The sequence below is a fragment of the Panthera pardus genome, unplaced genomic scaffold (genome assembly GCF_024362965.1).
Source record: "Panthera pardus isolate Hobbes unplaced genomic scaffold, ASM2436296v1 HiC_scaffold_8, whole genome shotgun sequence".
Classification (NCBI taxonomy): Eukaryota; Metazoa; Chordata; class Mammalia; order Carnivora; family Felidae; genus Panthera; species Panthera pardus.
This window is the reverse complement of record NW_026527013.1, coordinates 80,826,095-80,851,267: the sequence shown is the minus strand read 5'-3', so window position 1 is coordinate 80,851,267 and position 25,173 is coordinate 80,826,095. Positions and strand designations below refer to the sequence as shown.

General features: G+C 40.1%; 1 protein-coding gene across 3 annotated transcripts in view; it reads right to left on the bottom strand.

The window, feature by feature from the left end:
- The window catches only part of RELN (reelin), a 525,148-nt gene that overhangs the window by 90,648 nt on the left and 409,327 nt on the right, over nt 1-25,173 (bottom strand). For all 3 annotated transcript variants that reach the window (XM_019451245.2, XM_019451247.2, XM_053898155.1), the window contains exons 28-34: nt 20,880-21,112; nt 11,166-11,323; nt 9,702-9,909; nt 8,277-8,353; nt 1,621-1,779; nt 1,246-1,434; nt 463-736 (exon numbers count right to left, since the gene is read on the bottom strand). In XM_019451245.2, the coding sequence (XP_019306790.2) occupies nt 463-736; nt 1,246-1,434; nt 1,621-1,779; nt 8,277-8,353; nt 9,702-9,909; nt 11,166-11,323; nt 20,880-21,112 (1,298 nt within the window). The remainder of the gene's footprint in view (nt 1-462; nt 737-1,245; nt 1,435-1,620; nt 1,780-8,276; nt 8,354-9,701; nt 9,910-11,165; nt 11,324-20,879; nt 21,113-25,173) is intronic.

The following is a 25,173-nucleotide window of genomic DNA, read 5'->3' as shown; positions in this document are numbered from 1 at the left end:
GGGGAAGAAAGATAAAAAACAATAAGAGTGTTCCAAAGAAACCAATTTTTTATTCCTACTGTGGTATTGAGAATGAAAATAAAGAAACTAAGGGTACTCTTCCATATGTATGTGACTTTACATACTGCTTGACGTGAACAAGTATCACTCTGGGGCTATTGGGTAGATACTTATTTTTACAGCAGCACAGAACCCATTTTTACAAGTCAATCTGGTGGGCAGGCTTCATGTTCCCAAGGAAAAGTTGAGACCTGTAAAACTTTTGGAACTCATTCACTACATTTAAAAAAAAAAATCTCAACCCATAGCACCTTGGACCTTTACTTGTTTTTCCTCCCCTGGCATACCCCACGCATAATTATCATGAGAGAGTAATAGAATTGCCAAGTAGAATTGCAATTATTTTCAAATTAGGTGACAGGAATCTAAAGTTCTGACATGAAGCCAAACAACAATTCTCACATGGTGGCGAGGGGAAGGTAGACAGTGATTCGCTTCCAGTTCTGGAATCTTTCTGAGGTGTAAACGGAACTTTCTGTGTAGTGCAGACAGCCAATGGTTGGAGGAACACACTCTTCAGTGACGAGATGCCAGTCCCTGCCATTGTTTAGAGAATACTGGAGCTGCACACTGTGGGCGTCGCTGAAGGGCTTGCTACACCCCATGCTCATTTCAAACTGCAAGAAGGTCGATGCTGACACGTGGAAGTCCCAGGTCTCAGCATAACGAGGTTTTCCTACAAAAAAGGAAGAGTTTAATGGTAGCACATAATTGTTCTCTCTTTGCTTATTTGGCATCTGTGCTTGTAATGAACACTTTCAATAGCAAATGAAAACCATGTCTTATCTGAAGTGACTTTTTATCTCCCAATTAACTGTTGTTATTTGGGTTAGCCTAGACTTGGCCATATGGCAGGCTGCTAATTTGAAAAGCGTTACCACCTTGAAGAGTCTTACATCTGCAATTCTGCAAATTATGAAACATGGGAATGTCTTCAGATAGAGATGTTTTGCTCTGCTTTCAAGAAACCTTAGATCACACATGAAGGACAGTTCTAACGCAGGCTGCCATTGAATGCACTGAGTTGTAGTAGAGGTCAATCCAACTCCTTTTGTCCCCAAGGGTCTCCCCCAGCACAGGCAGTTATGTACACAGTTTTGCATTAGACACGCTCCTCTTGGGTTTTAGTTCATTTAGTCCTCTAGTTAATTAAATATTCTCCCCTTATCTGGTGAAAATATATACCTATGTTTTCAGTGAATATCAGAGCAGTATCCATAGAGAGACAGTCAATGCCGACTTGACCTCCTTGTATTCGGTACCAGCTGGCTTGCAAATCTATAGAGCCATCAAATTTGTCCTGAAACCCAGTTTGAGAGCTGTCATTCATTCCTATAAGGACATCATCCAAGGCCCACTGGGCTGAATGCTTGCCTGCAATCAGATGAATAAAGGCACTTAGAGAAGGTTTATTACAGAGCAATATGAATACCTTTATGATTGTGATTTTAAATCATATTGTCTAGAAACTGAGCGCAAATTAAGAAGCATATAGCACAATGCAGCTTTAACTGTGTGCTCTCAATGCTACCAGGAAGGGTGGGGTGAGTAGTAACTTGCCGTGTTGGGGTTGCCACCATCGAAAAGCTGTAGCGGAGGTCTTCGCCTCCCGTGGCAGGTCAATGGAAATGATCTGTGGTTCCAGAAATGACATGAAGTCCAACTCTCGAAGCAAATGCCAGAGTATGCCGTTGTCATTTGAATACTGAACAACAAGCCCTGAGTTAAAAGACATAAATCCAGTTACTTGGACAGCTTTCCCAGAGGCAAAAAAGGCAAGGAACAGTATTTTTTAAATGGCAAGACTGCAGCAGAAACTTCAAATTGCATCTCATAGAATGAGCGCACATTCATCTAACTTCCAAGGAATGAATTAGTAGACCTGAAGGCTCATCAATTCCTTGACAGTTGCTAATGCACCAACTCCCAGGAAATAGAGAGAAAAAAACCCAAAAAACAAAACCATAAGCTTTTTTAAAGACTACTCAGCTCTGTATGGGTGATGAGTAGGTTGGTAAGGGGGTTGTAAAAATCCACTCCAGATCATGTATTTGAATTTTAGATTCTGTCCTGAACATTACCAAGTCTCATATCATTATTATACACTCAGAAGAAATATCTCAATCTCCTCGGCACAAAATCAAGTAGTGTTTTTTTCTGCCGAAGCAGAGACAGTAAGTAAGCATGGCCCAATCTGAAATTCTATTCAACAGAAAGATCCTTTTACTGGCACTTCATACTTTGTCAGACTTTAGTTACTGAAGCTGAAATGAAGTCATTTACTAAATAGCAAAGCAGAAAATTCACTCCCCTCCAATGTTAGTTCTGTCTTCCTTTCTGGGTCACCCTTCCCCTCTTCACCCACCCCATCTACCCAACACCCCTTCACCTGTTGCCAAAGTGACATGATTTATGGACCTGTTCATTAAAGTTACGGACGACATGTGCTGCCCCTGCTACCTCTTCTGGAAACTTTTCTATTTTAAAAGAGGACATGGGGAAAGGGTAAGGTTGGATGCAAAAAAAAAAAAAAATTGCTAATGATGAAATGGCAGGAATCAACAGGGCATCTATCTATCTATCTATCTATCTATCTATCTATCCATCCATCCGTCTATCCATCCATCCATCTATCGTTATTGATGGAAAGGGCAGATGGCTTTCCTGCATCTATCTAATTGTCTATCCCATAACTGTTCCTAAGACTGCATATTTTTAATTATGATGGGGGATACCAAAGTACTTTCTGGGTATTCATAGAAATTATGGTTGGTAAAGTTGTATTTGTTATACTAATTTTGTAATACCTTAATCTTTTTGGAAAGTTTTAAAGTTTACTTATTTTGAGAGAGAATGCACACACACATGTGCATGAGTTGGGGAGGGGCAGAGAGAGAGAGGGAGAGAGAGAATCCAAGTAGGCTCTGCATCGTCAATGCAGAGCCCGATGTGGGGATTGAACCCACGAATTGTGTGAACTGAGACAAAACCAAGAGTTGGACACTTAACGGACTGAGCCACCCAGGAGCCCTAGAAAATTTTAAATCATTAATGGTACATACAATAACTTTTTAATTTCTACATTATTGACTGATAGGAATTTCTTAATCCTTTTATCATGCTGAACAACTAAGAGTTTACTAAAACTAAGTTTTAGGAACTATTAGGATAAAATATAGAACCAGAAGAAAGCCTTTTAAGGCTAATTGATTGCACATGGATTTATTGTCACCACATCTGACAAGGAATGATGCCAGGAACAACAATGACTAATATGCAAAAAATGAGAAATCTCGGGAAAATTAATCTTACCATATTTAAAATAGGTATCATCATTTTTAATGAGAGCATAAAAATAGCACAAAGAAGAGGAAATCTTTGGGGAGAGAGCGTGATGCATACAGGTGTAGTTAGATTGGCAGTTAGAGCTTCAGTGGGTGGCTGTAGATGCATGTATTGGAGGAAGAGAGTCAACTAAAGTTCATGAAGAAAATGGCAGGTAGTCTGTTTCTGGTCTTTATTCTAGTTAAGTTGAGGAATGGCTGACAAAACTCTAGCCCCTAACCCTTGATGTTTACTCAAAATATGTCCTATTGGCTTTTAATGTGATTTTGGGTGAAAGAGCGGACACTTCAAAATTTAGATTTTCTTGTGGTTATTAATTTGTGTTGACAGGGTTTACATTTAATTAGGTGAGAGAGAGAGGGAGAGAGAGAATAATTTAGGCAGTCATCTATCTGGGGCGGGGGGGGGGTGGTGACCTATTCAGAAGGTAGATTACAGTACCAGAAAGGAAGCATCATGAGAATAAAATCTCACTGGCTGGTCCTTTCTAATACCCTCTACTCAAAGTATGGTCTCAGGACCAGCACCTGTATCAGCTGGGAACAGGCTTTACCTGTGGTGGTTTAAAACATGTCCACAAATTCTTTGACACTCTTCCCTTCAAAGAGTGGAGCTTAATTCTCCTTTTTTTGTGTGTGTGTGCCATTGGACTTAGTAACTTACATGTGATAAGCAGAATATGGTAGGAATGACAGTGTCTGACTTTTGACACTAGGCCATAAAAAGTATTGTGCTTTCTTCCTTGCTCTCTCATGGATCTCTTGCTCTGAGGAAAGCTAGCTGACGGGTAATAGGGGACACTCAAACAGCCAAGGGACAGGTTCACACAGTGAGAAACTGAGGCCGCTTGCCAAACAGCCATGTAAATGAGCATCTTGGAAATAGATCCTCCAACCCTGGTTGGGTCTTTAGATGACTGCCCCCCTCCTGGCTTTTATCTTGTATGCAACTTTATGGAAGATCCTGAGCCAGAGCCACCCAGCTAAGCTGTTCCTGAATTCCCAACTCACAGAAATGAGAGGATAACTAATGCTTGTTGCTCTAAGCCACTCAGTCTTGGAGAAATTTATATCAACCCAGTTCTGCTGAATCAGAACCTACATTTTGAAGCTTCCTAGAGGATTCAGGTATCAATGAGAAGCATGACTCAAGGGGTCCATATTCCATTTGGTTTCTGCTTACAATCCTTCTCCTCATTTGCTTTTTTAGGAGGGTCACAAGAAAGTCTAGGATTAGGGCCCAATCCCAAAGGACAATAAAGGAGTGCCTTCCAGAGAAGTATGAAAGAATGAAGGAATGCAAGAAAGGGAAACAGCAGTATCTACACTTTATGTAAATTGTTGAGCCCCATTAGCTGTGTCATCTGACACATGGCACATCTGAAAAAAAAACCAAGCCATTTTAGCTCATCTACTGAGTGTTTTCGGCGTGTACAACATTTCTCTTTTTAAATTACAACTCCATCTGCGTTCTGCCCAGTCTTATTGAAAATAGCCTAATTTTGATTTTAATTCCAAATATGTAAATTAATGCTTCAGCTTGAGTAAGTAAAAAATCTTTACTTTCATCAACTGGAAGAGATTTGTTCAAGGATTTAGGCAGATTTACATTTTAACAACCCGTTTTCAAGACAAGGCCTAGAAACGCCTGTGGGGTGTCAATTACAAGGCTAGCAATGAGTTTAAGAAAATGGCTCAAGAGCAAGTTGAGAAAAGTTGCTTGTTGCTAAAAGGATCTTAAGGGAATCTGCCCTGAGGCAACAGCACTCGTGGTCAGAGGCTAAGTGTAGAGCAGAACTTTCATGTCTATGACAAGCGGATGCTTCCCAGAATACTCTGGTCAGTTCTCTTCTTTAAAGTTCATATACACATAGGGATACGGATCTGTGATTTTCAGAAGAGTCATACACACAATTGCTACACTGTTCCAACCACCAAGTATTTTACAGTAATTTTATTACCAAGATTAAAGAAAATGTTAAAAAGCTCTACCTCTCCAATCAGGAAATAAGGTCTTGAGGACAGGACCCTGTCTTCCTCTGTAGCCCTCAAAGCTCCTGCCTGTGCCCCGGGGGCAGAGAACGTGTTCCATAAATAGTCACGTGTTTTGAACTACTTGTTATTTCTGTAGGGCGATCTTGTAAAAATTTACATAAGATTATGTCGTTGCCTGGGCTAAGAGCCCTCAGCTGGTGTCCAAGATGTATGGATTCAGACCCCATCTCCTTACCGTGGCTAGCAAGGCTCTCTGCACAACGGGACTTCTGCCCCTCATCTCCAGGAGTTCCAAGCCACACTAGCCTCCTCCTTCCTTCTTTCCTTCCTTCCTTCCTTCCTTCCTTCCTTCCTTCCTTCCTTCTACCTTCCTTCCTTCCTTCCTTCCTTCCTTCCTTCCTTCCTTCTTCCTTCCTTCCTTCCTTCCTTCCTTCCTTCCTTCCTTCCTTCCTTCTTCCTTCCTTTCTTCCTTCCTTCCTTCCTTCCTTCCTTCCTTCCTTCCTTCCTTCATCTCTTTCTCCCTCCCTCCCTCCCTCCCTCCCTCCCTCCCTCCTTCCCTCCCTCCCTCCCTTTCTTTCTTCCTCTTAAACTATTTTTTTAATGTTTTATTTATTTTTGACAGAGCGTGCACAAGTGGAGGAGGGGTAGAGAGAGTGGGGGACAGAGGATCTGAAGCGAGCTCTATGCTGACAGCAGGGAGCCCAACGTGGGCTCAAACTCATGAACCATGAGATTATGACCTGAGCCAAAATCGGATGTTCAACTGAGACACCCAGTCACCCCCACACTAGCCTTCTTTCTGTTCTCCAACATCAGAATTCTTTTCTACTGGCCTTTGCTGTTTCTTCTGACTTGGAAAACTTGCCCTGAGCTGATCCTGTGCTGCCTCCTTTTCATCCTTTAGATTTCAGTTTAAATGTCACTTCCTCAGTGAGCCCCCTCCCAGATCACTCTATCTAAATCAAATCTCCCCATCAACAACTGGCCATCTCTTCAGGTGATTTATTTCTATCCAGCCTGTCAATTTAACATCTTGCTTATTTCTTTTCTTTATTGTCTATTTTCTGATTCTTCTCACTAAAATGGAAGTGCCCCTACGGATGGGGCTTTTGTCTGCTCTGGTCAGGGCTTCTTCCGCTTCTGGCACTTGGTGGTTTGGACTTGGGGTCCCCTTCACCACACTGTCTTTCTCTCTGCCACATGGTTGGCAACACCTAGAATCTATCCAGCAGCAGCTTGTCCTGCATGCTGGAATGAGGACCTCAGATGAGCCTCAATGAAAATGTAGCACTAAGGAGAAATCTTACTGTTTTAACCCACTGAGATTTAAAGGGTTGTTCCTTATTGCACCATAACCTAGCACATCTTGAATAACGTGTCACATGATTGGAGACACTGTATCCACAGCCTAGAATGGGCGTGGCTTAGAGCAGATTCTTGAATAAATCTTTGTTGAAGAGATTAGGGAATGCAAAATGGTCTGTAAAACGTTCTAAACTTTTAAAGAAACTTTTACCTCTACAGAAACTTTTACAGAAACATCTACAGATGTTTCAGTAAATATACAATCTGGATAATTACTAGACTAAAAGTACTGAGATACTCAGAAAAAGTCATGAAACGTCTCAGTTAGTGATGACATGGCCAAGGACATTTAGGATTGACCATTAGAGCTATCACTAGCTCCATGGACTCACAGTACAGTTTAAGCCAATATGTTTTTTATTTTGTTATTTTTTTTTAACATTTATTCATTTTTGAGAGACAGAGAGAGACAGAGCATGAGTGGGAAAGGGGCAGAGAGAGAAGGAGACACAGAATCCGAAGCAGGCTCCAGGCTGTCAGCACAGAGCCCAATGCAGGGCTTGAACTCACAAACCACGAGATCATGACCTGAGCCGAAGTCGGATGCTCAACTGACTGAGCCACCCAGGCGCCCTAAGCCAATATGTTTTATACAGTCATGCCTGAGATAATAAACTTACATACTACAAAACTCTTTATGTGCCTTTCATGAGATCAAGGTTTGTAGGAGGACCCTTCTGAGAAGCCCACAGATTTTGTATTAGGGAAACTCATATTTGGGTTCCGTAAGGATCCCATCCTACTCGCAGAGCTCCTGGAGGCCACTTATATATGTTACAGGCCTTTTGCATTTTTTTCAGAACTGAACCACTGAGGCAGGAGATGGTATGGATGCCTAGAGAAGTGGAGTTCTGGGCAAGGAGAGAAGCAGTATGCAGGAGGCTAAGGCATCCATTCTGGAATGTGCATCAGTGGTTTGAATCCCTGCTCATTCACTTACTGACTGCATGATCTTGGGTAAGTTGCTTGACCTGCTTGTGTCTCAGTTTCTCTATCTGTAAAATTGGACTAATAGTACCTATGGCAAAGAGGTATGATGGAGATTAAATGAATTAACAGATAAAACACTTGGAATAGTGCCTTGCATATATCAGGTGCTCAGGAAAAGTTAATGTTTATCCTTACCAAGAACTTCTCCTTCTACCAAAGGATGCTAGTACCCCCAGAATGTTTATGGCCAGGGTCTGATCTGCATTCAGTAAATAACACCCTATGCAAAAACTTCTAGCCCCGCACTAAATGTAAAAGTCTCTTTTTCTTCCCATTGAAAGTTATAAAAGAATTGCATTCCTTAAAACAAATAGACTCTGATAGGATCCATGAGCTTTTCAGGCTTAAGGATCTAGATGAGGAACCTAAGACATCATGGCTCCATGCAGCTACCCATTTAATGATGGAAAAGAGAAGAGAAAGAAAGTGTCTCAGTTTGCAAAATCCTGGCCAAACTTTGGGAAGAAAAAACACTAATGTGCCAATAGTAACTATAATTTCTATAGAGATATAGCAACTTACCTTCATTTCTAGCTCTTGGTTTGATGCAGGTAATCCCTGAAGTTTTGCTTCCAATTTGTATATAAAACTGAACGAGTCTGGTGAAAAAAACCCCCAAAACCCAAACTTCAGTTTATTCATAAATAGGTAAGTTCAGAAGAGATTTAACCTTCTGTGTTTTGACACAGAAAATTTAAAAAAAAATTCTGTAATTCTGAAATGTTACTTTTAAACACAAAGGGCATATGAAAATCAGAAGCTGCATAGATTATGTAGCAAGTTAATTCTATAAGCATTTTAAAAAGTTTCCTAACAACCATTAATTTTATTCTGCAACAATGATTTAAACAAAAGGAAACAGTTGAACTTTACTTCATTCTGACAGTCCGGCATAATTTAGTGAAATCACTGAAACGGTCATTCCTTAGATTGAGATCATACTATTCTTGGAAATTCAGGATGAAGAAAAAACTAACATTAAGAAGCCAAATGCTGCATTCGTTTAGGGCCACATAATTACTTATATTGCTGACTTAGACTTGGATGGTTTAATTTTTCACAGCTGACACTCACTCAGTGTGATGTAAATTAGCCCTCCATCCATAGTAAACCAACAGAGAGGGCCTACATGACAGGAGCCCTAAGTGACAACTTAGAAGGAAAGGGAATGAGACTGAAGGCAGAAAAAACGTGACACAGAACCCCAGATTTTAGTGAGGACAAGGCCTATAAGCTTAAAATATTTCTTCTGCTTCCCTTCTTCCGATTCTCAAATAATTTAATTGATAATACAAAAAGCACAGTTTTATTTTAGGTGTGCTACTATTTCATTTGACCTTAAAACTAAGCAGTTCTTTATTTTACCAGTAGGTGTCAGTGTAGGTATTTTAAATTTCAGGAGCAGTTTTTATTTTTATTTTATTATTATTATTATTTTTAGAGGGCTCCACACCCAATATGGGGCTTGACCTCACAACCTGAGATCAAGAGTCGGATGCTCTACCGACTGAGCCGGTCAGGTGCCCCTGGGACAGTTTTTAATAAGTGAATGCAAATACACTTCGATAAACGGAATGTATCATTTTCAGACACAGAATTTAAAGTTGAAAAAAAATCCTTGTTTCACCTGGCATATATGAAAATAATATCAAATAGTCTTCATAGTAACAATGAACTTTAGACAACCAACTGACCAGCTGACATACCAGCTGACATACATTAGACACACAGACTTTGGTGATGTCTGTAGGCTGGTTAATGAATTGTGGTATACATTTTGCAGAAACTATTTTATTATGGAGTTGAAGTTATACTTCATTTTTAAATATCAAAATATATATAGAGAAACCTTATTATGTAAGTCCTCAATAGGATAACAGAGTGTTTTAGGTTTGACCACAAGGCATGGTAAATCTTCATGGAGAAGTGTACCAATAAACTATTCACCTGATACTCCTGGTGTCCAGAGGGACAGTCCTTGCTTCCCTTTTCCCGGGGCCATTGAAGTAGAGAGATTTGCCATCATTCAGTGTTCCACAGCCAGTTCCAACCTGGCCTCCAGTTATCTTATACCACAGAGGGCTGAGCTTCCCCTCAAACCTATCGAACATCTCACTGTGATTAGGGACATTAGACACACAGGTTCCTTGTGCAGCTTCCAAGAAAAGAAATACACAGGAGAGAGGCTTTGTTGAAATCATGAAACATTAGAAGGTACATTCAGAGCCCGGGCTAAAGAAGCATTTCCACAGGTGTTAGGGGAAAGAAGCCACATGGAAATCTGTATCTCACAATTGTCTGTCTGAAGTACAGCCATCACTACTATCATTACAAAACACTATTCCACCTCTATCATTTTTTATTCCTTAGTAGAGAGACACTGGGAACCACACATTTCCATGGTTCTTGCTACTCAGAGGATTTGTGCAAACTGACAAATAGATTTTGTCCACAATAAAATGTGTTCCTTTGCTGTCCTTCTATCAGAGGATCAATAAGGAGAGTTAATCTCAGATTAAAAAAAACACACCCTTGAAACCAGGAGTGGCTAGGCACTCCACAGCAGGCCTGCAACAACATATGTTCATCTTTGGTCATGCGCCAGAAGAAGGGCAGAGCACTGAAAATCTGGGAGGAATCCTTTTGAAGTTGCCTCCAGGAAAAACTCTACAAAAATATTTTTGAAGCTTGTAACATTTTCTCCAATTTTACTCTTTAATCTCAGCTCCCTTTTTATTTTTCCTTGTAGCAACAGCCAACGGTGACCATGGTCAGAAATATTTCTCTTGTAAAGTCCTCTTTTGGCAGCCCTGGATTTATCATTTCTTACACTGATTTTTACTTTGCATGTATAAAATTACATGCCGTATAAAAAGCAATGTAAAGAACACAGAGAGCCCCTTGAAGCCAAGTGGTCAAGGAAGAGCTTAGGTTTGAGTTCTAGAGAATGACTTGCTAGAGTTTGAAGCCTAGCTACAGCAATTCCTAGCTGGGTGACCTCGGGAGAGATACTAAGCCTTTCTGTCTTGGTTTCCTCAAATATAAACAAGGACAATAATAGTATGTACAATGGCATAGGGTTTTTGTTAGAATTCAGTGAGATGAAATGAAAAGCACTTACTATAGTGCCTCATAAAGCAGAGCCTAAAGCAATGTTAACTACTATCAGTTTACTAATAAATAAATCTCCTTTAGGGAGTGAAATTGGCATTACCATGGTTTTTTTCCTTAGGCAGCTCAAAACTACAGAATATCTTAGCACTTCAAGGGCCTGGGTGGCAAATTCCTACAATTAGGACTTAAAGAAGAATCATCTCAGAATCTGTTTCCTTGGAAGAAGTAACATGGCATACAGTAACCAGAGATTAATATTTTACAAACAAACCACCAGATGCATGTCTGTGGCCTTACCGGTGTAGCCCAGGTCACAGAAACACACCCCTGAAACACAGTCCCCATGGCCACTGCAGTAGCTGGGACAAGGCTCAGATATGTACACTCCATCCAAACCAAAGGGAGGCACGTTCTTCTGTGAGCTGCTCTCCTGAATCCATCGGAATCTGGTTTTACTGTCAGGAAAAAACAAACACATGTGTTTCTTGTACCAACATTGAATACAAAAGCACTGAAATACAGAGCGGTTCAGAAAAATTAAAAAAAGATTAGTGTTTATTTGAAAGTCATGTCTTCTTGATTGGACACTTGACCTTCATAATAAGGTGTCTCTCTCACAGCTTTCTCAGCCTATTTTTCTTCTTCAGCCTGTTTTCTTTCTCAGCCTGTTTATTTCTTCTTCAGCCTAAATGTTTCAATACCAGGAGGATTATCAGGTACAAAGGATTTTTGATGGCCAGAAATGTAATATAGGTTTTTACTTGTATATTTTCCATCTCATACTCTTTTAGTAACAGAAACCAGAAAGGTATTCCTTTCACTTAATTAGTATTTCTCCCTTCCATTACACTAATTTTATGGGTATTTTCAGAAGAGGCCATTTAGGAATTTTTGAGACCATCAAATAGAATGCTCTTTGTTAAGACATATAAGGGGGACTCTAGCTATTTGCCACTGATGTGATTCTGACAGGAAAGAGTTAAGTTCATACTAACAATGCTACTCCTACCTGTTGGCTCCCTCTTCTTCTCTCAACTTCAAATCTCTAAGACACTCATTCTGTGGACTCTTAGCAACCAGCTGGGCTGCCAGTGACCACTGGTTTCTGCCAATGAACAAAAGAGAGACCTGGTTCCAGTGCTTCAAAATCCTGGAACACCAGTGGGCTGGGCTGTTGCCCAGTGCTTCCTCCTCCACAACATTCTGGACACTGCCAAATGAACACTTGTCCCAGTTGCTTCCCAGCCTTTGCAATCCCTTCAGGACATCTCTCTTTTCAAATATATGGAAACCCATCCACATCTATAATATCACACCAGGAAAACACCTCTTCCTTCTCAGTTCTACTGACATCAGAGAAGGAAGATGGATTAGGTTACCTGGAGTCCAATTAATTTTGCTGCCAATATTTATAGACTTGTGAGTGAATCCAGTTTCTTAGTAAATAAGGGTAAAGAATCTTAAAGATTAATGAAGATTGTCAAAGATAACTATAGACAAAGTTGGTTCCTTGTCCTCTCCATTATTGTGGAAATAATACAGTAGTGTCAGAATTCATTTCTTTCTAGCTCTTCATAGCTTTGATTATTTGGCAACACAGAACCATCAACTTGGATTTTTTTCTTCATTATTTTAAGTTACCTACTCTTGGCAAATCTGCAGTATGTAACCAAAAATGTTGTTTACTAGGTAAGTGTTCAAAGATTAATCACCTATTACTGCAAGTCTTAGCACACATTCTTCAGTGTGTTAAGAGGTAGGTAAACATCTTTTATTTCCTTTGAAGCTAATTCAAAATATGTTGGTTTTATTTTTTAAGACAAAAGACAAAGCGAAAAAAAAAAAAGAAAAAAGAAAGAAAGAGAAAAAAGAAAATACAGTGGTAGTGTCATGGACCTGGGGAAAATTCCTCCATTTGGGGTTGTAATGTTATTTAGGTTGTGCAGATGTTTTTCCTCTCAAAGGAAGTAAATGGAATTAATGATCAGCAGCTTTTGCCAATTGCTGCCTTTAAGGAAAATGGCAAGGCTCCTGTGCTCCTCTCAAAAGACAGGTGTATCTTTTGATAAAAAGGAAAACATGCCAATTCTCTGATACAAGTCCTCTTTGATTAAAAGTCATTCTTATCTCTTCCTTTTCTGTTTCTATAATACAGAGAAACAATAGATGCACAACTTCTATCCCATGGAAAGTAAGAAGGAGGTAAGAACAAGTTTCCTCTACTCTAAGTCCTCCTATTTGGGCAAGATCAGGGCATCTCTATTGACTGCCCTACTTCATGGAAGAAGCAGGCTCAGGTTGAGGCCCAGAAGCATTTAGAAGGTTGAAGATTGCCACTGTTGGGTAGATCTAGATGCTTGGGTAATTTGATAATGAATGAAGGGCAAGTGAAACACTTTCACTCATCTGTTTCTTGGGAGTCCCTATTATTTTCATAACAATAAGAGAACGAGGGTCTGGTCTGGCCAGAGAGAGGAGGCACCCCTAGGTCTAAGACTCCTATTGACCCAAGAAGCAGAGTGCACTGTTAGATATTTGAGAAGGTATAAGACCTCAGGAGCTCAGAATTAAGGAATCCATATTTAAATAAAGAAAAAACAAAACAAAACAAAATGATGAATTATTCGGTTAGTAGGGTGAGTCCAGGACATGATGAATCATAGCTAAGAGTCCTAGCTGGGAGCCCACATTTCAAAGACATAGGGCAAGACATTGTACCTCTTTTCCTTCTCTTTATCTTTGCTGGATGGCTTTTAGTTGGCAGGTGTAAACCAAAGCAAGAAAGTTTTCACCATTCATGACATCAGCCAAGTTTTGCTTCATTTAAATTTTTCCAAGTTGTGCCTGGTTCCCGATGCCTACTGCTGCTCTGTCCTACTCTCCACTGCACAGTCTTGGAACTGAGCACGAGAAATTAGCAACCTCAGGGTTGCTGGAATAAAAAGAAGGACTACTAAGAAATTAACTAAAAAACTGTCGTCATGGGGGCACCTGGGTGGCTCAGTCAGTTAAGCGTCTGACTTTGGCTCGGGCCACGATCTCATGGCTTGTGGGTTCCAGCCCTGCATCGGGCTCTGTGCTGACAGCTCAGAGCCTGAAGCCTCCTTCAGATCCTGTGTCTCCTTCTCTCTGCTCTTCCCCTGCTCATTCTCTGTTGCTCTCTGTCTCTCAAACCAGAATAAACGTTTTAAAAACAAAAAAACTGTCGTCATGGAGAGACCATCAGAAGAAGGAAAGAAAGAAATAGGCCAAAGTGAGGTGGCTGTTTCATTTTTTCTCTGAAGAAATAGGTGGTTTCTGACAGTTAAAAGTTATCTTGTCTGTTTCTTGAAATGCCTTCTAATTCTTTGCCTAAGAGCTGTTTTCTTATAATAGGATACTTGCTCATCAAACTGTTTCTGAATCTTTACTTGAAAACCTCTTTTTATACCAGCAAAAATCTACCATACCTGGGATCCCACATGCTTCTACCATGTTATAAGAGATTTGGTATGCAGAGAATTTTTTAAGTTAGTTAATTTATTTACTTATCTATTCATTCATTCATTCATTCATTCAGACAGAGGCAGAGAGAGGGAGAGAGAGAGAATCCCAAGCTGGCCTTGCGCAATCAGCATGGAGGCCAATGTGGGGCTCAAACTCATGAACCATGAGATCATGATCTAAGCTGAAATCAAGAGTCAGCTGCTTAACCGACTGACCCACTCAGGTGTCTCAGGAATTTCTTGATGTGGCACCATGAATTCATCCCTCTCTCTACATTAAGATATTCACTGCTCACTATTGGAATGGCTTTGTCAACTGAAGACTGGATAACTTTCATCCTTGGACTAGTTCTCTGGGTACTGATACTACTCATATGAATATTACGGTGGAACAATGGAGAAGGTTAGTCAAAGACAAAGTATTATGCTGTCCACCTACAGAATAAATTTCCAATTGAATTTATTGCAGGAACCAGAACGAGACTGTTACCCATTCTTGTATGCAGAACCAGACCACAAGTATATCTTACTTTTATTTACTCTTCTTAAATATGAAATAAATTATAGTTTTAAAGCTATAGCTATAACAACAACAACAAAAAGAAGTAGGCCAAAGTTAAGCTAATAAGCATGTCTAGATTCCACATAGTTTATCTTTTTTAAAGTAGTGGAGATATAGTCTTGAAATTATTCATGCTATTAATGTGTGTGTGCACATGTGGGAATGAGCTATCCGTGCCTTTTCAGGGAGACACAGCAGAATGCAGAATAATGATTTTTCTGAACAGCATGGAATTTATTTTGGAAAACATTTTATTTTTTTAAAATTGTTTTTAATGTTTATTTATTTTTGAGAGACAGAGTGAGAGCGGGGGAGAGGTAGAGAGAGAGGGACACACAGAATCCGAAGCAGCTCCAGGCTCCAAGCTGTCAGCACAGAGCCCGATGCGGGGGCTCGAACTCAATGAACCGTGAGATCATGACCTGAGCTGAAGTCAGACGCTTAACTGACTGAGCCACCCAGGCGCCCCTGGAAAATATATTTTAAAAAGGGAGGCATCTTCATTGTAGCTAATCACCTACTGTTGGTCCTTATTCCTCATTCAATATCCATTCATTCAACCGGCATTTACCAAGTGCCTCCAATATGCCAGACATAGTGCTAGGGTTATGTATACAATGGGAAACAAAAACCCAACAAGGTTCCTGCCATCATGCAGCCCATAGTCAAATGAGGAAATACCTCAATGGAACCCTAAATAAAGTAATGTAAATGTGCAATGCTGATTACTACTACTATTGAGAAGGACATAGAGCCAGAAGAGCATCTTTGATCTGATAGTCAGGAAGGTCTGGGAAGGATTGGAGGACATGATGATTGAGGAAATGACAGAGTTCAGTTTTTTAAAATTTTTTTTTAACATTTATTTATTTTTGAGAGACAGAGAGAGACAGAGCATGAGTGGTGGAGGGGCAGAGAGAGAGAGAAGGAGACACAGAATCTGAAGCAGGCTGCAGGCTCTCAGCAAGCTGTCAGCACAGAGCCTGATGCGGGGTTCGAACCCACAAACTGTGAGATCATGACCTGAGCCGAAGTCGGATGCTCAACCAACTGAACCACCCAGGCGCCCCTGACACAGTTCAGTTTTATGTCACTTTACTAGAAATAAACCATAGTGTGGCTTGACCATTCAAATCTTGAACAAAACCTTCCAGAGGTTTTGCTTTCCCAGATAAGGAAACAGTAGAAGACTCTATCTCTGTCTCCTTTCCCAATTACTTTTGTTCAGAGGATGCCTGGGTGAACAGGAGAATCAATTTCTATACCACCCTCTTCCGCCACCACATTTCAGATGTACATCAGCCTTTCAAACCAAGAAGCTTCCTGTGCATCTGCTGGTCATGTGCAGAGGTTCACAGGTGATGGTGGCAGTGGAGGAGACATTCTGCAGAATAGTAGGCAATTGTGTTTCTGGCACCTCTTCCCGCCACCGAAATATTAACATTTTGCATTCTGCATAGGGAACCTACAGAAGGCTGCATGACATGACAGACTGTATGGTTGGGGACACTGCCGTGGGTCAGGGATATACCGGCATGTAGCTACTGTCACCAACATGTCTCCTTTGTAGGCAAGAACCAAGAGAATGAATATGAGGACAAAATGCTCCTTTGAGAAAATCAGGTTACGATTATTTGTGAAAGAGCAATGTTCTAGTAACTATTATAAGCATGTTGCCTCGTGGCAAAATAGCTCCCAATTTTAACAATTTTCACACTTCAAATTCTCAGCTTTCCAACACTGCATTTGGAGATAGCAGAGTTTAACATATTGCAGAAGAAACAACAGCTCTTAAAGTGGAAATATATTTACTATTCTTCAGTAGAGAGCTCTTTGTCACCAACATGCCATCAACCAGCAAGCTGGATGGTATTCAAATTAGCCAGGAAGCTGGACTCTAATGAAGAATATTTCTTCTTCCAACAGCTGAGGTCCAAAAAAATATTGGTATGTTGGGAGCTTCAAAATATTGGCTCACTTTGTGATACTGAGGAAAACCTTCTTTTATTTCTCATATGTGGCTTTACTACTGCTTTCATAGTGATGTCTTACAACACCTGGATATGCTTGCTAGTCACTGCAGCAAATATACACCACTCGATGTTCCCCAGCTTCACAGCATGCTACACTATATATTTGGAAGAGCTGTGGTTGAGCCAATGTTTCAGAAAAGGATAGCTGGGGAGGGGGGGAGGCAGGCAGCTGGTAGTGAGGACTACAGGGCTACACTGTTACATGCCCAACTTCTGATGGGCAGAAAGCAGGATGAGATGGCTATTAAGATACAAACACAGATAAATTTTCATGTCAAAGGAAAGATACCTCAGAGGTTGAAGCCTACAGAGTAGAACCAACAGCTGAGAAGAACAATAGATTAAGGAATGACTCCTAAGGAACAGAACTTAATCAAGGCCACTTTCTTGTTCTAGACCTTGCTTATGGAGGAGGGAGTCCTAATAACAAGTACCTTGCTGGATTTCAGAATTCCTATTGGCCAGTGGCTGCTATGTGATTCCCATTCCTTCCTTATGATGATTATTATTTTTTTGAGTGGAAGTGTCTATTGTAGTTATCCTGTCAGTGTCTCGCCATTGTATGTTGGATGCTGATAACTGTTTTTTTAGTTCACAGGTCTCTAGATCAAGAGGAGCCATTTACGGGGATCCATGGCCATACCCTGACCTGATAGAGATCACAAGATCAGCAACTAGTGACTGATACTGTGATGGAATGATATTTGGGGGGTCTTGGGAGGAGAGTGAATACATTTGGCTGTTGGAAGAGATGTGAGTCACTGGGACTAGTAACACACTATGGTAGATTGTTACAATAACACCCCCAATGAATCACACTTCCTTGTGTACATGTTCCTCTATAAAGTGACTTTTCTGCACTTGCTATCAGAAAGAGGAGTCTGTTTTCCCACATTCTGAATCTAGACTGGCCTCGTAACTTGCGCTGATCAATTGGATGTGGCAAATAAGATAGTCCTGCAGTTTTTACTTTCGTTCTCTTGGAACTCTGGAACCACCTAACTGTAAAAAACACTGGGATGAAGACGACATAGAGAGAAAGGTCTTGCTGAGCCCAAACACTAACCAACTCACCAATCAAATGCAGCTACATGATGGAGCCCAGAGAGAGCAGCAGAACTACCCAGATAATCCTACAAAACCATGAGGAAGTAAATCATTGTTGCTTTAAGCTACTAAGTTTTGGAGAGACAGGTTGCATTGTGACAGATAACTGTACATATATTATCTTAGGCTATACTCAAGAATATAAACAAGGAGTAGGATGGTTTTTTTAAGAAAGTAATGTATGGGGCGCCTGGGTGGCTCAGTAGGTTAAGCTCCTGACTTCGGCTCAGGTCATGATCTCACAGCTTGTGAGTTCGAGCCCCATGCTGACAGCTCAGAGCCTGGAGGCTGCTTCGGATTCTGTGTCCCCCTCTCTCTACTTCTCCTCTGCTCATGCTCTGTCTCTCTCTGTCTCAAAAATAAACAAACATTAAAAAAAATTAAAAAAAAATAAAAAAGTAATGTATCCATGCATCCTTGACTCCTTTTTCCTTCTACTGGTTAAGAGAGGACAAGATCTGGAACAGCTGCCTTGGATCTGGAGATGAGAGTCTTGTGCTCAGAATGGCAGAACCACCCTGTCAGCTTTGAACTGATCACCTTTGGACTGCTATATGAGAAAGAATGGACTTCTACCTTGTTTAAGCCTTGTAAAAAGCATTTGTATTTGTTCTTCTGTTACAGTAGCTAGGCCTGTAGCCTAACTAAAACAGAATGTAAGTCAAATTCTTAAATTTTGCTGAAGAAGGCCAACTCATCAACTTTGTTACCTATACATCAAATCTTCTCTCTTTAATATACTATAAAGAACACTGGCATATAAAGACAAAAAAATTATTAGTTGACTTAGATACACTGACTGACAAACCTTCTTGGGAAAGTTGGTTTAAAGATTATGCTTCAAAGTTTAAGAGATTAACCCAGAAACTTGTACATCCTTGACTAAAATTGTTTCCCTACCTAGGAAGATTGTCTACCAAAGTCTGTGGTGTAATTTTTTAAGATGCATACCTACGTACTGACGGAGGCAGAAGAACATAACCAGCTTCTCTAGCTAGATGAGGAACAATAAGTTTGGTGATCAATTAGGTGAAAGTTGTCACAGACAGAATGGTCTCCAAGAACTTTATGAATAGACCACTCCTATTGACTGCTATGCTTTTACCACTGTTATCAGTCTGGAGCAGGTAAGCTATGTTGTGGTGACCAACAATCCCCAATCTCAGTGGCTTAACTCAACAAAAGTTATTTCTTGCTTCTGCTGTATGCCCAGTGTAGGCTGGCAAGGAAGTCTGCTTGTTGTAGACATTAAGGGACCCAGACTGATGTAAACTACATCTCAAAACATGCTTTCATAAAGCGTAGAACATGACAAAATCCACACGGGCTCTTAAAAACCACACATTTGATTTCCATTCACATTTTATTAGATCGCATCAAACTTTTAAAGATGCGGGGAAAATATAATCCTACCATATTCTAGGAAGGAAGCAAGCAAGCTGGAAATATTGCTGAATGGCACTAATGAATATTCCAAGTGTATATGAAGTCACAATCAGAAAGCTATACGAGTAGATAGATGTATATCATCTCAGCTCCGCAGAAATGCCTTGACTTAGTCACGATTTAATGCTACATCCTGGGATTCAATTAAGAAGTGTCTGCTTGAAGAATGTTTATCTTTCATAAAATGATAGAGTTAAAAATACTGATATCTACTTTACCTGGCATAAGGATACATATACATGCTATAAATCTATTTTAGAATACTAAGCATGGAAAAAATGTTATCCTTTTTTTTTTTTTAATTTTTTTTAATGTTTATTTATTTTTGAGACAGAGAGAGACAGAGCATGAACGGGGAAGGGTCAGAGAGAGGGAGACACAGAATCTGAAACAGGCTCCAGGCTCTGAGCTGTCAGCACAGAGCCTGACGCGGGGCTCGAACTCACGGACCGCGAGATCATGACCTGAGCCGAAGTCGGCCGCTTAACCAACTGAGCCACCTAGGCGCCCTGTTATCCTTTTCTTAAAAATCAGAATGAATTTTTTCTTTTTATCCAAGCATGAGAACTAAATGACTATATATTTTTCCCCTTTGTCCTAGCTGCCAGAAAACTAAGAGTTAAATTTATTGCCCTATTAATGAAACTAATTCCTTCAAGTTCTTTTAATCCATTTATCTCATTTCTCTGTCAATTGATATTTAATCTTTCTATTATTTTTATAGTTATTTAAAGGAATATTTAAAAATCTTTTTTAATATGTATTTATTTTTGAGAGAGACAGAGAGACAGTGTGTGATCAGGGGAAGGGAAGAGAGAGACACACACAGAATCCGAAGCAGGCTCCAGGCTCTGAGCTGTCAGCACAGAGCCTGACACAGGGCTCGAACTCACGGACCATGAGATCATGACCTGAGCTGAAGTAGGATGCTTAACTGACTGAGCCACCCAGGAGCCCCTAAAGGGATCTTTTATATTACAAGATATCTCAAATTGCCCACACAGGTAGGTATTAAATTATCAAAAATCTTTATAAAGTCAAAGTCTGATATAATAATGCCTTATGACTCCCTTGGACTTTAAACATCTTTTGTTCACTGCTGTCCCAGTGCCCAGAATGGTGCTCAATAAGTATTTGTTGGATAAATGAATGAATGAATGAATGAGTAAATCTGTTTCACAAGCATGCATGGGTGCATGTGCACCTCAACACACACCTGGGCTTTGGGAACTTTGCCCCAGGGCTCTTTTCCTTATTTTGTGAACAGATATGGCTAGACTATATGAATTCTTGTAGGTTATTGAAATGATGATATTGAGATAAATATATGCTTCCAAGAAATAATGCCTAGGGCACATAATAAGAATGGTCACTGTACCTGGATGCAAGAGACCTGGGAATAACAAGGGTGATTCTCGTCCATTCCTCAAAGTCCCCTGTGTGATACACGGTGGGCTCACTTAGTTCTCGGGAGTTTCCTTCACATCCTTTGCCTGCAGATGCTGGGTAACAGCCTTCTTTCACCAGAAACCAGGACATTCCAGCATCATGAGAATACTGAAGAAGAACTGGAGCAGCACTGCTGAATTGATTGGCACATCCTATGTTTAGCTGTCCAAAGGAAAGACAGAATTATAAAAGGTCTTCATTTCAAGTTATCATTTAATACATTAGGTGCTACAGCAGCCAGGGCCCTTTCTACTGAGTCTGTCTTTTATTGACAATGATAAAACATTCAGGTCAATTCCAAACAAGACCCTTCTGTAGGTTCCAGAAATCTTTAGGTGAGCAATGGGCGTTTTTTAAGAAAAGCTGGACCAGTTGCCATTTTGTGGATTTCTTGGGATTATAGGCAGGAAAACAGAAGGATAGTATCTCTGAGGTTGGAGCCATAGACAAAATCATAGAAGCCAAGAAATGGTTTTCTTCTCTGATCCCAGGCCTATATAAACAGAGGGAAGCAGAAGATAAAGAGCTATCCTCCTTGGGACATGAAGGTTACCTGAAGTGAGTGCCATCCTTCTGCTTTCAGTGGAACAAACATCTTTACTCCATTTTCTTGCCAAAGCTCAGTAAGAAATCATTGCTAACTTAGATGAAAAGAGCTAAGTTTTTGCCACTGCATCAAATAAGCAAAAATAATGTAGAAATAAAACCGTTATTGTCCTGTGCACTCATATAGAGGAATGTCATCACAGGATTAATAATATTTAAAAAAAAAGAAAAATAAATAAAGCAACTTAAATCCCAATGCCCTAGCATGGGTATTTTTTTTTTTCCTGTTTTCTCTTCTAATCTTTATGAAGAGGCATACATTTTGGTTATTGTTGAAGTCATCACACTTCCTAAACTTTCCTTTTGTGGGGCGCCTCAGGTAAGCAACCAACTTCAGCTCAGGTCATGATCTCGTGGTTTGTGGGGTCGAGCCCTGTGTGGGGCTCTGTGCTGATAGCTTGGAGCCTGGAACCTACTTCAGCTTCTGTGTCTTCCTCTCTCTCTGCTCCTCCCCTACTCATGCTCTGTCTCTCTCTCAAAAATAAACATTAAATAAATAAATAAATAAATAAATAAATAAATAAATAAAACTTTCCTTTTACTTTCTATTTAACATATTGTTTTATTATTATATGCAGCATTGCAAAGAATATATGTTTGTTCTTTAGTTGATCTGTTATCACCAGATAAATTCCTAGAAATAGCATTACTGAATCAAAATGCAGAAACACTTTAAATTTTTTTATTTGTATGTGTTCATTTTTAATCAGCTGGGTTCAAATGAATCAGTTTTACCACAGCTCTGAACGTTATTTAGGTTTAAAACAGTTTCTTTCTAAATTAGTATATGTACAAATAATTTTATTACTGTTTTAGCTTATATTTTTTGGTAATTATAAATATCAATCTCTTTTCTTGATATTTATTTGGTTATATGCCATCTTTTTTTCATTTGTTTTAATTTTTAATTTTTTTATTAAAAAAATTTTTAAACATTTATTTACTTTTGAGAGACAGAGAGAGATAGAGCATGAGCAGGGGAGGGGTGGAGAGAGAGGGAGACACAGAATCCGAAGCAGGCTCCAGGCTCTGAGCTGTCAGCACAGAGCCCAATGCAGGGCTTGAACCCACGAACCGAGAGATCATGATGTGAGCTGAAGTCAGACGCTTAAATGACTGAGCCACCCGGGTGCCCCTGCCATCTTTTTTTTTTGTAAGTTTATTTATTTATTTTGAGAGAGAGAGGGAGAGAAAGTGAGAGTGAGGAGGGGCAGAGAGAGATGGAGAGAGAATCCTGGGCGGGGCTCAAACTCATAAACCATGAGATCATGACCTAAGCCAAAATCAAGAGTTAGACGCTTACCAGCTGAGCCACCCAAGCGCCCCTATTTAATTACATACCATCTTACATGAATGATCTATTCATATCTTATTTAGATTGTTGGTGGGAGCCATCATAGAGCTTTAATGTATAAGCCTAGAGATAAGAATAGTCAAATTGTATAAAAAAACTGAAGTAAGCACTCAAAGGAACATGATCATGACTGAAGAATAAAGGATGAAGAAAAGGTAGGGTCACAGGCATAATACTGGTCCAGACATCAAGAGGTCAACCAGTTCATACTTGTGACTATTGGTAGTTGGATCCAGTCTTTCAAAAGAAGATTCTATATTTTCCTTATTCCCATACTCACTCCCATACTCCCTAGAAAGCATCTCTCAGAAGACTTTATAATTGGGCTAGTAGGAATTTTATTGCGATACATTTATCCAAGTTTATATAATTCAATGTCAATAATATAAGCAAAGACTTGACAATCTCAGATGCATGATTAAACTCTTTTAGCACAAATTCCTTTCGTTGCGCATTAGTAAGCATTAGCTTTTGGTTGGTAAGAGTTGATGGTAATTACAAAGGGCACACACAGTTAGCTTTTCATTATGGCCATCATTGTTTCTAAAGTAGGAAAGCTGACGGCACTTTCAGTGGCCTGACAAGTCTATGCCTTTTTAAATTGACCATTTAGTCTGCTTCTTAACTGTTAATGTTTTCTAGCATTCAATTCTTGGCTTTCTTATCTTTGTACTCTATACATGCTCCTTATTAAGTCGTTCACATCATAATTTCAAATTCCTTCTAAATACCTACAACTCCCAGACTGGGCCTCTCTCCAGCTGTCTGGAAAGGTCCGTAACTGCTTCCCATGTATTTCCATGTCAGCAGTCCACAGGCATCCCCAGTTCCGTAGGCCCAGGTCTGCCCTCATCATCCATACCCTAAAACAAATCTTCCTGTATCTCCAGTTTCAATGACTGGAGCCAGGAATGTGGGAGTCATTCCAAAATCCATTCTATCATCCAACAGGTCACCAAAACCTGTTGACTCTTCCCCTTTCACATCTCGCAGATCATCTACTTATTTTTATAATCTCACGCAGTGCTTTAATCTGGCCTCATTTCATACTTTGATGACTACTCTAGCATCCTTTCTTTACTCAGAATATAGTCAACAATCTGAGTACTTCTCCCCGCCTCCTCCACTCTTGCACAGTCCTCATCTTTTACCTGGATCATTGCAATAGCTGCCCAGCTGGTCTTTCTGTCTCCACCTTTGCCTCTGCCACTGTACTCCCAGCACAGTCACCAGATTCTTTAAAAGCCTGAGTCAGAGTATGTCTCTTCTGCTAGCCATTTTATTCAGAGCAAAAGTCCAAGTCTGACCTTTTTTCTATGTGTCTCCCTGTTCTCGCTCTCTTTGCTCTAGTCACAATGGCGTCCTTGTGATTTTCTGAACTCTTGCAAGCACACTCCTGATGCCAGGCCTTTGTACTTTTTGTACCTTGTGCCTGGAATGGTCTTTCCCAGAAAGCTGCATAACTCACCCTTTTAACTTTTGTAGGTCTCAGCTTAAAAGTCATTTTATTAGTGAGGGAACCTGACAACACCTTATAAAATGATAACTACCCCACACCACTGGAGTCCACACTCTCTATTCTTATTTATGCTCATAGCATAAAACAGAGTCTGGTATATAGTAGAGGCTTTACAAATATTTGTTGCATAAATGAATAAATGCACTTGTTGATTACAGTTTCTCCTCTTGTTAAGTCGACACCTATACTGCTGCTGGAAGGATCTTTCTAAAACGGGTCTGATTCTTGCACTTAATGTATTAAAACCCTTCCATGACTCACTGCTCTTGGGTTAATGTCCAAGTGGCTTAACGTACCATATAAAGGTAACGAGGATCAACTTTCTCTCTCAACTTTGTGGCACACACTCCAAACTCCTAAGAGTTTCCAAATTTTCATTTCTAATTTGCACTTTCATTTATTTTTGTATATTTGCACATTCTGTTCCCTCTAACTGGAATTCTTCCCCTTCCATTGTTCATCTGGCTAAGTCTGTATTTCCAGAGACCTTTCATTTCAACTTATCCATCTATCCATCCATCTATCCATCCATCCATCCTTCCATCCATCCTTCCATCCATCCATCCATCCATCCATCCATCCTTCCAACTGACAGATGTTTTTGGAGCATCTGCCACACGCCAGGCAATATGCCAGGTACTCTCATACCACCCAGAGCCTATTTCTACTACAACACTCTTGTGAGAATTACTGTTCTCTCTTCTGGCTCACTTCCTAATTTCTGAGTTCCTTGAGGGCCAGGGC